The 15,904-nt window shown below is 35.6% G+C and overlaps 1 protein-coding gene and 1 non-coding gene across 2 annotated transcripts in view; both read right to left on the bottom strand.

Moving 5' to 3' along the window:
* The window catches only part of BTBD10 (BTB domain containing 10), a 93,709-nt gene that overhangs the window by 21,495 nt on the left and 56,310 nt on the right, over positions 1-15,904 (bottom strand). Inside the window, exons 3-6 of the mRNA XM_003781114.3 lie at positions 15,209-15,405; positions 13,025-13,310; positions 10,034-10,136; positions 5,839-5,959 (exon numbers count right to left, since the gene is read on the bottom strand). Coding sequence (XP_003781162.1) covers positions 5,839-5,959; positions 10,034-10,136; positions 13,025-13,310; positions 15,209-15,405 — 707 coding nt within the window. The remainder of the gene's footprint in view (positions 1-5,838; positions 5,960-10,033; positions 10,137-13,024; positions 13,311-15,208; positions 15,406-15,904) is intronic.
* LOC111724488 lies at positions 1,037-1,141 on the bottom strand. The gene has a single exon (XR_002772788.1). It is a non-coding gene; the product is annotated as a U6 spliceosomal RNA (small nuclear RNA).

Here is a 15,904-nt window from a genome sequence, read left to right on the forward strand (position 1 = left end):
ATTTTGTTTCCTCCCACCACTCATCCATCCATCTGCTCTAGCTACACTTGCCTTTTCTCAGTTCCCTACACGTTATACTCCTTTCGACTTAAGAGCCTCTGCACATATTATTCTGCTTTTTGTACTAGGTATAGCCAGCATTCCCTGCTCTTTGCCACTCCTCAGGTCAGCTTTAATATCACTACCTTAGATGATTCCCCACAACCCCTCTGTCACACACTTCTCATAGAAGCTCATTTCTTCACTGTATGTTTCACTGTATTCATTACTTATTCAATGCCTGTCTTCCCCATTAGATTGTAAGCCATAACAGTGGGGACAGTGTCTGCCTTTATTCATCACTACATGTCCTATATGCATGAAACCAATGAAAAGCTTGATAAAGAAGGGGGAGAGAAATGACAAGTTAAATGGTAAACTAGAAATAAACAGCTGGTACTTGGGAGTAAAAGGTGAAAATATTGCCGTCCAAGTAGGTTGGACTACAAGCACCTGCTACAACACCCAGCTAGTTTTTCTATTTTTAGTAGAGATGGAGTCTTGCTCTTGGCTCAGGCTGATTTCTAAATCCTGAGCTTGAGCAATCCATCTGCCTCAGCCTCCCAGAGTGCTAAGACTGCAGGTATCAACCACTATGCCTGACCTTAGTTTTTTATTTTTAGTAGAAATGAGGTCTCCCTCTTGCTCAGGCTGGTCTATAACTCCTGACCTCAAGCAAATCTGACTCAGCCTCCCAGAGTGTTAGGATTATTGGCGTGTGCAACTGCACTTGGCCCTCAAGGATTTTCAAATATTTTATTTTATTTACTTATTTATTTTTTTGAGACAGAATCTCACTGTCACCCTCGGTAGAGTGCTGTGGCGTCACAGCTCACAGCAACCTCAAACTCTGGGCTTAAGCAATTCTCTTGCCTCAGCCTCCCAAGTAGCTGGGACTACAGGCACCCACCACAACGCCTGGCTATTTTTTTTAATTAATTAATTTATTTATTTTGAAAAAAATATCTTTATTGTCAGTTTTTCCAAATGTCATGTCAAAAATATGGAATGCTTCATGAATTTGCGTGGTCATCCTTGCGCAGGGGCCGTGCTAATCTCTGTATCGTTCCAGTTTTAGTATATGTGCTGCTGAAGCGAGCACCACCCGGCTATTTTTCTGTTGTAGTTGTCACTGTTGTTTGGTAGGTCCAGGCTGGGTTTGAACCCCCTGCCAGCTTCAATGTATGTGGCTAGTGCCCTAGCCATTGAGCATAGGTGCTGAGCCATAAATAAGATTTTTTTTAAATATCTAAAATAGACATAGATCAGATTTGAGTATGTTTGAGCCTGATGTTTACTTTATAAAGGGAGAGAAAGACTAATGATACTAGAAGAGAGAATAAGTAGAACAGACCCTGAAAAATACATGAGGGGATAAAATAATTTATTAATTCAACACATTTGTATTGACTTCTCTCTACGTGTCCTAGGCACCATGGACACAAAGTCAAAAAGATATTGTCCGTGTCCTAACTGGTTTAATGCCACAAAGTGAAAAACAGAGCATTAGCTAGAACCAGAGACGGAGAAAAAACATACAAGCAAATCCTACCTCTACATTTTTACTCAAGGCAAGTTCTGCTTTTGATCTCCTTTCCTCGCTAGACTTGGATATAACATCAGTTTTTTCAGTCTTTGGTTGAAGTCCCATTGTCTCCTATATGGATATTGCCTTTTTTCCTAAGCCTACTGAAGTGGTCCTTACTCAGACTTAAAATTTCATTTACCACCACATTTTCATCCAAACACACTTTGCTTTTCATTTGTTTTTGCCCTAGCCCTTCTTTCTCAAGTTGAGCCCTAGTTTTCAAAACTTCTTAGATGTGGACATGGATGCCTAGTTGGGATAAAATAACCATCACAGATTACCTTCATTACATGTAAGTTCTATAACAGAAGTTAAAAAGTCAGTTCCTCCTTTACCCACCTTTTTTGACTCTGAACCATGCCATTTCATCTGCCTAGAATACATCACTCACCCCGCTTCTCCAGAAAGCTTCCCCCAAATCCACACCTGAGTTACATATGGCTTCCATATGCTCACTTAGCACCCTATTCTTCCTTTAACATTATAACAAAATTTACTTCTCTGTCTTCCCCACTATACTATAAACATCATGACAGTAGAAATTTTGTCTTTTTTTGGTTGCCTTTTATATACCTAATACATAACAAAGTAAATGCTCAATATATAAAATAAATCACTAATAATTACGTAATCATTAAACAATTTGTTATAAAGGTTAGTATAGATAGGCATATTTCCATGTGGAAATATAATAAAATGAAATGTATAATAAGATTCTTTAATATTTGTCTTTTAATTTACCTTTATATCATTATTTTGCTAATCTTTTTAAAACAAATCTTTATTTAATACTATGTGTTGGGCACTATTCATTTAATCTTCACAGCAACTCTGTGAGATAAGTAATACTGCCTTCACTTTAAAGATGAATGTACTATGGTCGCTTGTTAAAAGTTAAAAAAAAAAAAAAAGAATAAAGATGAGGGTACTAAAAAAACAGGGTTTTAAGTAATTTGCCCAAGAAATTTAGACCTCTCTATTCAATGAACATTTAATACTAATATAATTTTTTCTTAAACCAAGGTACAAGTCCAGACATTTTAGTGCAAAGTGCCATTCCAAATGTTTAGCAAAGGTATGTATTTTTTTTTTTTGTAGAGACAGTCTCACTGTATCCCTCTTGGTAGAGTGCCATGGCATCACACTGCTTACAACAACCTCCAACTCCTGGGCTTAGGCAATTCTCTTACCTCAGCCTCCTGAGTAGCTGGGAGTACAGGCACCCACCACAATGCATAGCTATTTTTTTCTTGCAGTTTGGCTGGGGCTGGGTTTGAACCCACCATCCTCGGTATACGGGGCTGGTGCCCTACCCACTGAGCCACAGGCGCTGCCCAAAGGCAATATTTGTAGGAAAAAAAAATTACTTTTGAACTAACTGCAGTATTTTTTTACATTTTTACAAAACCACTTTTATTTCTTCAAATTCTATACAGTCATTTTTTATAAGGTTTTTGAGAATCTCTCCATTTTTCATAACATATATATGTTTTGGGGGTTTTTTTGGTTTTTTTTTTCTGAGACGGAGACTCAAGCTATCCCCCTGGGTCAGAGAGCCATGGCATCACAGCTCACAGCAACCTCCAACTCCTGGGCTCAAGCAAGTCTCCTGCCTCAGCCTTCAAAGTAGCTGGGACTACAGGCGCCCGCCACAATGCCTGGCCGTTTTTTGGTTGCAGCCATCATTGTTGTTTGGCAGGCCTGGGCTGGATTCGAACCTGCCACCTTAGGTGTATGTGGCTGGTGCCTTAGCCGCTTGAGCCACAGGCGCCGAGCCATATGTTTTGGTTTTTTTTTTTTTGACAGAGTCTCTCTCTGTCACCTGAGCTAGAATGTCAGAGCCTCAGCCTAGCTCATAGTATCCCCAGCTCCTGGGTTCAAATAATCCTTTTGCCTGAGCCTCCCAAGTAGCTGTGACTACAAGTACACACCACTATGCCCAACTAATTTTTTCTATTTTTAGTAGAGACAGGGTTTTACTTTGCTCAGGCTAGTGTTGAACTCCTGACCTCAAGCAATTCTCCTACCTTGGCCTCCCAGAGCCGTGCACATGCAACCAGTGCTTTGTCTACACTTTAAAGCAATTTTGTAACTTTTTTTCTGGAATGGTCATGAGATCTTTTGTCTTATGAGGTCTGAAAATTAAGTTTGCAAACTTATCCTAGAAAGAGTTTTTTGAAGGTGAACTAGCTGCTGGTCTCAGTGCATAGCTTCCCAAGCAAAGTATTTTGAAGGTAACTGTAGTCATATTCAGCAGTGAGGCATGTAGCAATTTTTCTAGGATGAAGTTGCAAACTTAAGTTTCCAACTTTGTAATAATGATGACAAGGTAATGTAGAACTAAAATTCACATCATCTGTTAAAAACTTCTGGTTTTTTTTAAAAGCTGCCAGTCACCAAAATTCAACATCTAATTATATAAAGTTTAATCAAAATGGACCCTTGAATAAAAAGACAAAAAGCCTGAAATCAAACCAGAATGCTCATGGTTTCAACTAAAACTATTTTTCAGATGTGAAAAAAAACAACAACTTTGTGCAAACTTATAATTGCCTACTCCAGATGTATAAGAAGTGGACTCTGAGGTAGACCATCTACTTCTTTATTCCACCTATCCGTATTTTTAAGGAGACTTTAAAGAATGTTTGGGGGGGAAATGGTACTTAAGGATAGACTTTATGCCACTGATTTTCAAGAAGTTAGATCACAACTGAACATGCTGGAAGACTGCCCTAAAAATGTCCCATTTAGTTTCTAACATGTTAATCTTGAAGAAGTATCATACCACTCTGCCAAGCTAGGGTTGAGCTTAGGTAATAAATATAATCATACATATGGGGTTAGCATAAGGTCATAAACCACATGTACAAAACTTTTAAATGGCTTACCACTTTCTAAAGGATAAAAATTTATGAACATTAGTTTAGTATTAAAAGCCTTCCATAATCTGGCCCACCTATTACTCGCCATCTTTTTCTGGCCCTTAGTTGGAGAAGTCTCTTCTCCTTTTCCGGCCCTTAGTTGGAGAAGTCTCTTCACTAAGTTATTTCCAAAGTATACTTGTTATACCTTTAATCCAAAAACCTCAGCTCTTAGAATAACCTCTCTACTCTTTCTAAACCATTACTATCCATTCTTTACCACTTGTTTTTACTAAACTCTTCCCCAATCCCTCTAGCCCACAATGATTTCCTTTCTCTGAACTCCTCTAACTACTTAATAGCCAAGACAACATTTGATTCTTCTCATATGCTATTTTGACTTGTTTGTATATAATCACCTCTTTTCTCAGGCATCGCATCACAGTGAGGGTGGGGAGAGCTAGGGAGGTGGTAAACAGAATAACAATTAAAGAACTGGGATTTCAAAATTCTAAACACTGCTCTGAGACTATGTTTGAGGTTCTTAAAGTCACTTAATCCATGTAAAAATGAGGGCTAAAGAGATCCAATCTAGAAACTTTGTTAACAAGTACTATTTCTTTCTTTCCTTTTTTTTTTTTTTTGGGGGGGGGGAGACAGAGTTTCACTATATCACCTTTGGGTGACATAAAAGGGTGCCGTGACATTACAGCTCACAGCAACCTCAAAACTCTCGGGCTTAAGCAATGCTCTTCCCTCAGCCTCCCAAGTAGCTGGGACTACAGATGCCTGCCACAACGCCCAGCTGTTTTTTTGTTGCAGTTTACATCATTGTTTAGCTGGCCCAGGCTGGGCTCAAACCCAGCACCCTCACTGTATGGGGCTGACGCCGTAACTAGTGCACTACGGGTGCTGAGCCAGACAAATACTGTTTTTAAGAATTATTTGTATCTTTCATAGAGTTCAGAATATTATCTTACATGGTAATACAAAAAAATTATAAAGTTTTGAGTGATGTCATCTGAAGAATGAAGCCAAATGATAGTCTTGACCAAAGCCAGGGCTCCTAAGCTACAAGATAAATACTGATAACAAATGATATAGGAAACAGTTACGAGGAAATGTTGGAGAGTTCTTAAAGAAATTATTAAAGTTAAAAAGATATTTAGGAAATTATGTAAAGATTACAAATGTCTCTGAAGACATCCATAAGTAATCTTCATGGTACTAGAATGACTCACAATTCAATTAAATATCTGAAGTCTAACTAAGTAAAAAGCACTATTTCAGGGTTTTCATTATAATATATTATAATTCTACAAACCACTCACACACCAACAACATACTTACTGAGATCTCTACATTTAATAGTACTATATTCAAAAGAGATACAAAGATAGTCACATGCTTCTCTCAGTTCAGGAATAGATATGCCATCAGGACAACGGATTATTCCTGTCTTATAGTAATCCTGGAAAAAAAAAAAAGTAAAGAATACATAAGACATCTGGATCACAAGATAACTAAAACTTATTAAGATTGGGTTGCTGGCATTTTCAGAAATAGTAGAGCACTAATATTTCTGAATTATGGAATTTTAAAGTTAAATGAGACCTTAGTTCACCTAACAACTTATACATTTTATAAGGAAAATTCAGACCTAATGCAATTCACTGACTTACTTACCCAGTCATATAATCATTTATAATAGCAGAGGTAAGAGTCACACTCAGTTCTTCCCATTACCTAATTCACCTCTTCTCTATACTATATCATACCAATGCATATGTATTTTCCTCCTATAAGTTATTTTTCTACACAACTACCACAAAATTTTAAACTTATTTTAAAAAGTTGAATAATATACATTGAATTACATACCTTTAATGAGTTACTTTAAATATTATCTAGAGAATTTAACAAAATTTAAGGTTTTTAGTAAAGAATTACAAGGTCATATTCAAGTATTAAAATATGTAAAACAAGATACACAATTAGATATTCTTCTAAGCACTATCCTTTGGTATGCCATATTATAATAATTCATACTGATTATTTCAAAAATCTATTTAAAAATTTGTTAGGGGCTGGCCCTAGAATTACAGCTAAATTACTCCATAGCCAAATTATAAAAATTCTTCCAGACCTTCGGCTCACTGAGTACCACCCTGGAGGTCAACAAGAATAAGTGCCTTACAAAAGGCAGCAAAAAGGGAGCCAAGAAGAAAGTGGTTTGATCCATTTTCTAGGAAAGACTTGGTATGATATGAAGGCACCTGCTATGTTCAATATAAGAAATATTGGAAAAACACTAGTCACTAGGGCTCAAGGAACTAGAATTGCATCTGATAGCCTCAAAGGTCATGTGTTTGAAGTGAGTCTTGCCAATCTGCAGAATGATGAAGTTGCGTTTAGAAAATTCAAGCTGATTATTGAAGATGTTCAGGGCAAAAACTGCCTAACTTCCATGGCAAGGATCTTAGCCATGACAAAATGTGTTCTACGGTTAAAAAATGGCAGACTACGATTAAAGCTCATGTTGATGCTAAGACTACCAATGGTTATTTGCTTTGTCTGTTCTGTGCTGGTTTTACCAAAAAACACAACAATCAGAAACGGAAGACCTCTTACGCCCAGCACCAACAGGTTTGCCAAATCCAGAAGAAAATGATGGCAATCATGACGAGAGAGGTGCAGACAAATGACTTGAAAGAAGTTGTCAAATAAACTGACCCCAGACAGCATTGGAAAAGACAAAGAAAAGGCATGCCAATCTATTTATCCTCTCCATGATGTCTTCGTTACAAAAGTAAAAATGCTAAAGAAACCCAAGTTTGAATCAGGAAAACTCATGGAGCTTCATGAAGGTAGTAGTTCTAAAAAAGCTACTGGGGATGAGACAGGTGCTAAAGTTGAATGAGCTGATGGATATGAACCACCAGTCCAAGAATCTAACTAAAATTCAGGCTTTTAATAATGACAAATAAAGAATGTATTTGTGATTTGAAAAAAAAAATTCTTCTTGTCAACTTGATAGGGGGGTTAAAATCAAGAATGGACAGCTGAAAAAGCACCCCCTCACACCCAAATTAACACTCATTTCAAACTTCTTGATATTCAGAACCACAGTGATCAACAATATAATTTCTAAGGTTATTGCATCAATGGAAATATTAACAGCCTGATAAAGAGCAACTATTTTCCCTGTCTTCCATCTCAGGATATTCCCTCCCCTTCAAAGCTATTTAAGAAAACTATATTTCAGCTATTTGGGAGACTAAGGCAAGAGGATCGCTTGAACCCAAGAATTTGAGGTTGCTGTGAGGTATGATGCCATGGCACTGTACCCAGGGTGACAAAATGAGACTCTGTCTCAAAAAAGAAAAAAAAAAGAAACTATATTTTCAGACTGTGGCATAAACTATCACACACTATAAATCCAATCAAATCTTTATCTCTGGCTTGAAATTACAAATAAAGATTCGGTAATGTAAATTCAAATAGTCCTCAAAACAAGTTTAAAACCTCAAAAAGAAAAAAAAAGGGTTTGAAACAAAGATGCTGTGCTGGGTGTAGTAGCTCATGCCTGTAATTCTAACAGGAAAAACACTTGAGGTCAAGAATTCAAAACCAGGCCAGACACGGTGGTAACCTATAAACCTAGCACTCTGGGAGGCCAAGGCAGGTAGATTGCCTAAGCTTAGGAGCTGGAGACAATTCAAAACCAGGCCAGACATGGTGGTGGCCTATAATCCCAGCACTCTGGAAGGCCAAGGCAGGTAGATTCCCTAAGCTTAGGAGCTGGAGACAAGCCTGAGCAAGAGTGAGACTCCAACTCTAAAAATAGCTGGGTGTTGGTGGGGGGTACCTATAGTCCCAGCTACTTAGGAGACTAAGGCAAAAGGATTGCTTAAGCCAGTGGTTCTCAACCTTCCTAAGGCTGCGACCCTTTAATACTGTTCCTCATGTTGTGGTGACCCCCAACCATAAAATTATTTTTGTTGCTACTTCATAACTGTAATTTTCCTACTGTTGTGAATCATAACGTAAATATCTGATATGCAGGGGGTCTCAACCCAAGGTTGAGAAGGGCTGACTTAAGCCCAAGAATTTGAGGTTGCTGTGAGCGCTAATGCCATGGCACTCTACCAAGGGCAACAAAATGGGACTCTGTCTCAAAAAAAAAAAGAATTGAAGAACAGTCTGAGCAACATAGCAAGATCCTTTATTTAGAAAAAAAAGAAAGAAAGAAAAACTAGCCAGGTGTGGTGCATGCCTGAAGTCTCAGCTACTTGGGAGGCTGAGGCAGGAAGATGACCCGGGCCCAGGAGTATGAAGTTGCAATAAGCTATTATGATGCCCCTGTACTCTAGCCCAGATGACAGAGCAAGACTTTATCTAAAAAAAACAACCATGCTCTTGAGTTGTTTCCACATCTTTGCAATTGTGAATTGAGCTGCTATAAAAATGCCAGTGCAAATGTCCTTATGGTAAAATTTTTTTTTTTCTTCTAATTAGATAACTAGTAATGGGATGGCCGGATCAAATGGAAGGTCTATTTTTAGCTCTTTGAGGATTCTCCACCCTTTGCAAAAAGACTGTATTAGTTTGCAATCTGACCAACAGTGTATAAATGCTCCCTTCTCTCTGCACCCATGCTAGTATCTGTAGCTTTGGAACTTTGTGATGTGGGCTATTCTCACTGGGGTTAGACGATATCTCAAGGTGGTTTTGACTGCAATTCTCTGATGATTAGGGACAAGAGTATTTTTCCATGTATTTGCTGGCAACCCAAGAATGGATAAACTTTGGTATAAGTATACCACGGAATACTATTTAGCCATAAAGAAAGAAGATTTTATATCTTTTGTATATACCTGGAAGGATTTAGAGAATACCCTCTTAAGTAAAGTATCACAAGAATGGAAAAGCAAGCATCCAGTGTACTCAATATTAACATGAATCTAGTAAATGATGCCCTCATGAGAGAAAAACATATTTAAATTCAAGAAAGGGAGGGGATGTGATAAGTTCTCACCTAGCAGGTACAATATAAGTCAACTGCAACTTGGACTTTACCTAACAAACTCAAACAATGTAACCTAATCATGTATACTCTTAAAAAAAAAAAAAAAAAAAGAAAAGCTGCTAACAAATATATTGGAGATTATACTTAAATGTTCATAAGTTTCTACACTGCTGGTTATAGGCAATAAAATATTACCAAAAATAATCAATTTACTGTATTTAAGAGAAGGAAGGAGGAAAAAATTAACACTCTAAAAATGCTACTACTGAAAGAACTGCCTATGCAGAACTAAGAGATAAGTTATTCCCTACTCTATCTTCCTAAAGGTCATAAAATTCATTTGTTTACATCATATTATCTTTATGTACTGAAACAAAGCTAAATTAAGAGGTATTTAAGGAAAAACAGCATCATTCACACTTCCAAAGAGATATCCAAATAGAACCCTGCTCCCAATCCAAGTAACTACCAAGATGGGGTCTTATGATTAAGTCAGTATACATAAGAAACACTTACCAGAATAGCTCGAAACACAGTGGAACCAATTCCCTCTGCCACTTCATACTCTCCCTTCTCATTGGGACGTGTAAAGTTATGTTCTCGGCCAGACCCAAACATCCTATGAAAGCAAATAATTGAGAAATACATCAATATATTTCCTTTAAAAGAGAAAACTGACTTCATGTGTAAAAGGAAAAAGGAATTCTAATTTAAGCATTAAATTATATCATTAAATTAAAATTTTCATCAGAAATTTATTGTATGACAAACATTGTAAGTTAGGGAGTATTAAAATTATTTTAATTTTGATGGGAGAGAAGAGTAATATAGATTCCCTATAAGCAATAATAAAATTAAATGACAAAGTTCAGAAGGTGAAGAACTTTCCAACCCCTCCTTCCCAGAAACAAAAAAATAACAATCAATCAATCTAGAAACAAAGCTGATTTTTTTTATACTAATCTTACCAGAAAGAAAAAAAAAAAAGGCTCAGCGCCTGTGGTTCAAGTGCCTAAGGCGCCAGACACATACACCTAAGGTGGCGGGTTTGAATCCAGCCTGGGCCCGCTAAATAACAATGATGGCTGCAACCAAAAAATAGCCGGGTGTTGTGATGGGCGCCTGTAGTCCCAGCTACTTGGGAGGCTGAGGTAGGAGACTCGCTTGAGCCCAAAAGTTGGAGGTTGCTGTGAGCTGTGATGCCACTGCACTCTACCCAGAGGGATAGCTTGAGGCTCTATCTCAAAAAAAAAAAAAAAAACTACTCTTTTCATTGCAAAGTTAATTGCTATAATGCAGCACATTCAGCAAAATTAACCAGGAAATGCAAGATGATACAGGCAAGTCAGTTTGTTTTATATTTTACAATCTTTTTTTTTTTTTGCAGTTTTTGGCTAGGGGCCGGATTTGAACCTGCCACCTCCGGCCCTACTCCTTTGAGCCACAGGCGCCACCCACATTTTACAATCTTAACTATAAATGTAAGAAATCCTGCTTGAAACCCTTAGAATTGCATCCTAGAACTTTAACAAGCAATCATATGCTATGGTAGATAGGAATAAAGAAAAGGAGAGTGAAAAGTTTAAGAATATGGATAAAAAGCTCTTACAATTAATTTTTACATAAGAAAAACACAAATGGATTTATGTTCTTTTTCAAGTCAGATTGTTGGTCCTTTAACAGTAACTATTTAGAAGAGAGGCAATTCACAAAATATGTCTTTTGCAATGAAAAATTTACTGCAATACTCTTGAGAAAATTTTAAAATCATGATTAAGGAGAATTAAACCTTTGAATTCAATGGTATCACTGCTTCCAAAGTAAATACAGTTGAGCTAAATATGCTACTCAACCGTCTCCTAATTCAAATAGTTTGTTGAAACCCAGTAACCTATGACAACAAAGCTTTTTTATTTCAAAGTTTCAAAAAGAATGCAACCTCTTTTTACAGTTTCCATGAATATTAATTTTCATCTGCAAAGATATGCTTTAATCAAGAGACATGAAAACAAGTTTTTATTGACTGGAAACAAAAAAGACAAGTCTTTTAGGAATCAAATCTCATGCAATTTTCTCAAATATTTAAATTTTTTACAAGGGGGAAAGCTTTTCTTTGTAGATCACCATGGGCACTTAAAAAATAATTTTTTAAAAGAAAATACAGTCTAACAAGTAAAGCAAAATTTCAAATACCTACTTTTTTTTTACTGTATGCTTCTATGATTATGTAAACATATGAAGCATTATTAACAGTGTCAAGTCACCCTCCTAGTAACTGCCATATCAATCTTCCCCATAATACTAAAACTACAAAAAAGCCTATAGTATTTTTTTTCTTGTAAATATAAAGTCTAGTATCGATGCTAAAGGAAAATATTCGTAAGAACTTATTCTGGACAGGCACAGTGGCTCACAACTGTAATCCTAGCACTTTGGGAGAAGGTGGCTGGACTGCTTGAGCTCAGGAGTTTGAGACTAGCCTGAGCTAGAGTGAGACTCATCTCTACTAAAAATAAAAAAAACTAGCTGGGCATTGTGGTGGGTGCCTATAGTTCCAGCTCCTCTGAGGCTGAGACAAGAGGGTCGCTCAAGCCCAAGAGTTTGAAGCTGCCTTGAGCAACTTCAAAAAAAAAACAAAACAAAAACGTAGTCTGTATTAAGAGACAATGACAAATCACACAGACATAACAGACATCCCATAAACAATCTAGAAAAATACCACACATTTTTATCTTATGTAAACTTCTATTTCATTTATATGTCTTCTCAATTTATATTAGCATGAGCAAACATACTGATTTTATAGCTCATCCTAGTTTTGGACAATTTGAAAAATCAAGACCACATTATCAATAGCCTACTTAAATTTTGGTTCCCATAACCACAAACTTTAAATTGAGCTATTACTTTGAACCAACACTAATCAGAAATTACTATGATCTCCTTCATTCTACTAACTACATTAATGACATTCCTTTCTTTTCCTTTTAAGTATCTACATCAAACTATCCACTCATGCTAACTTTACAGCTAACCAAATTTCTGAGTTTTTTTTTTTTTTTTTTTAACCATTAAACAATGTTGATACCTTCTATATTTGGTGGTTGAATTTGGGAACCCAAGTGCAGGAAACATATTATCACAGCCAAATTCATCTGGTCAGATTCAATCTATTTTCTCACTCTACAGAGATCCTAACTTCAATAACTAATATATTTGCCACTCCTCCTGATTACCACAAAGAATGTTAGAAATAAAACCAAGTTCAAGTTTTCTCTCTACCGTTTTTTAGCTTCATTAACTTAGACAAGTAATTTAACTTCCAATGCTCAGTTCTTTCATCTGTAAAATAGGAATGCTACATTCTAACAGAGAATTACTGTTGGAATTAGTAGCTAAATTGAATTACTAATTAGTAATTAAGTTAAATTTAATTTAAAAAATATATAATGGCTATGAAAGTGCCTTATAATTAGTAATACAAAAACTTGTAATAATAATACATACCTGCCCAACATTGTATTTGGCTGTGCAGTAAAAATAGATGGGTCTACAACAAATCTAGTGTTATCCACTATTAGTGTCACTCGTTCTGAGGTTCTGACATTCCGAGCTCCTTCTTTTGCATTTTCATATACAAACACCATTTCCCCAGATGTCTTACAGCTACCATCTGAACTTGACTGACTACTGTTTCTGCTGCTGTTCCCAGCACTGCTAATGGAACCATTTGGGGATGCTTTCTGAGGACGAGGACTACTTGGACGAGAGGAACTGTGATCTTTTTCTCGTTCTGAAATAAAGACATTAAACAAAGTTATACAAATTTTCTCTTAAAAATTTAAGATTTGTACATATCTTTTAAAATGTTTGATTTAAAAAACTTATTTTAAATCACAGCATTTCTTCATTTGATCTCAAATAACACTTTTTTCATAGAATACCATAAATATTAATTCAATCCCCCGGAATAAAACCCAAAACATCAAATGCTTTCTAAAATCTTTATTTGTAGACTTTTCAAAAGATACATAGATGAGTAATAATGATCCAAACTAAGATCAAAATTAAGAAAAATTTTATATTATTGCTTCACTTAAAAATATATAGAAACCCAAAGAAACAAATATTCTCACAAGTCAAATAAATAAGTTTCTGACAATTAGTAAAAGATTAATAAGAATACCAATTTAAACTGTCCTAATTACTAAAAGGGATGATACTATTCTGAGAACACAAAGTACAAACTCTGGAATCTCACTATGTTAATAAGGGCGTTCTAAAACTAGCAATTTGTCTTACAAAAAGAAGGTCCAAAAGGAAGAAAAAAAATCACTACAGACCACAAAAAATACTTTTTACTTAAGAATATTTATGTCAACCAAATAAAGTGGCTTTTGTAACTGACAATATACTGCTCATTCTCACCTTTGTTGAATGCTATAAATTTCATAGGCTTCATAAACCTATAATTTTTATAGGTAGAAAATTTGTTAAAATTTTCTTTAGATGTTCCAATATTCTATAAATATATATACACACACACACATATATATAAACATATATATATAAACATAAACTAAGATTTTGTGATGTTTCATTTAAAGGCTAGTTAGATCACTAAACTTTAAAGGTGACCTAAAAATGTATCTCCATCTCATCAGTTTCATCAGCTTTTGCCAAATTCTTCCATGACTCAGCCTACAGAGAACACTCCGTACAACATTACTGATTATATAATTAGGTTTGCCATATCTCCAGAGATATTCTGACACCTCCCTTCTATTGTCTGTCACAGTGTTGGTTGCATCCCAAAGGCAAAATCTGCTAAAATAATAATTTATTATATCCTACCACTCTACTCCCAACACTGAGCTTTTGCATCTAACAAACTGTCAGCTCTTATTTATTGCTTTGTGTATTTCTGGCTTAAAAATACTAGTCTGACATCAAAGACTGACTTAATACATGAATAACTTCTCTGCATGTTAGACCCTAATATAAATGATTCTTATTTACAACAGACTATCAGAAACCACCTCATACAGTAAGTCACTATCTTTATGTGTCAGTTCTCCAGGGGGAAATGAAACTCAGAAAGCTCACATGCTCAGGCATTTCTGCTACAGACTGGTGCTTTAGAGTCATACAAGGTGTTCATTCATCTGGGTTAAAAATGCTCATATATAGTAATGAGTAGTTAGGAGGGACAGACACGAGCTAGATGCTAGGAAAGTAAAACACTCCACATTTTCACGTATTTTTATTATTAAATTTGAAATGCCAAAAATCAGAATAAGTAACTGCAAGATGGTCATTCTAGTTTATACTTTATTTGCCTGAAAATGAGATTCCTATCAAAAATTTACTACAAACTATTTTAAATAGACCACTATTACATATCTCATAAGATAAAATTAACTTGAAAAACTACTATCATAATTTCAAAAGCTTTTCAAGTTACTTCTTTTTTAAGATTGTCCTAGACTCAAAAAAGTTCACCTTTAAGTTGCATTTAATAAAGTGTTTTTTCACAGCAAGAACTAAGCTCAGCTAAAATAGAAACAACTGAATAGAAATATGAAGCTAATTTTATTCTGCAGTATTAGGCACAATTCAGTGTCATTACTATTTAAAAATGTAAAGACATACTTTTAAGAACTATTGGGAAGGTTAGTTTATTTTACATACCAACATGATGCTGTCGTGTTGGAGAAGTAACATTCCTGATACAAGGAGTGAGTTGAGATTCTGTTCTTTCATGAGATGAATCTCGCGATCTGTCACTTGACCTTCGTCTATCTCTTGATCTCTCATGCCCCCCACTAGCACCATGTAGACTCATTTTGGTATGGTCGACTCCTCCTTTAGCAACACGTGAGGGAGTACTGTAAGTTAGAAAAGAAAATTAACCATAAAAGCAGATCATAAGATCACAAAACACTTTTAAAATCTAATTAACATAACACTAACACCTTACTGCAAAAATCAAATGCTGCTCTTCAATTCTCAAACTTCACTTACCTCAAACATGCAGGTTGTATAAATTCTAGAATAATGTGTCTCTGAAGATTACATCATTGCACTCAGTTTTTTATGGATAAGAAAACTAAAGCTTTGAAAGGTTAACTAGCTTTTGAGTTAGCAGTAGAAGTAGTAGTAGTAGTAATAGTATATACTACTGTCACCCAGATCGCCTAAACATTCCTCAAATGTTCTTTTGATTTCTTTCACTGTTAGGGAAAAGAAAGAGCTGATGAAACTCTTAGAAAACTAAGGTGTGAGACAAAATAACTGGTCACTCTGCCAAATAAAATAAGTCTATTTGCTAATTTCAATTAACTCACTTTGAGAATTTTCAAAATATTATAAAAAAATTTTTTTTGA

The sequence above is a fragment of the Otolemur garnettii genome, unplaced genomic scaffold, assembly GCF_000181295.1.
Source record: "Otolemur garnettii isolate 467f Iridium unplaced genomic scaffold, OtoGar3 scaffold00001, whole genome shotgun sequence".
NCBI lineage: Eukaryota > Metazoa > Chordata > Mammalia > Primates > Galagidae > Otolemur > Otolemur garnettii.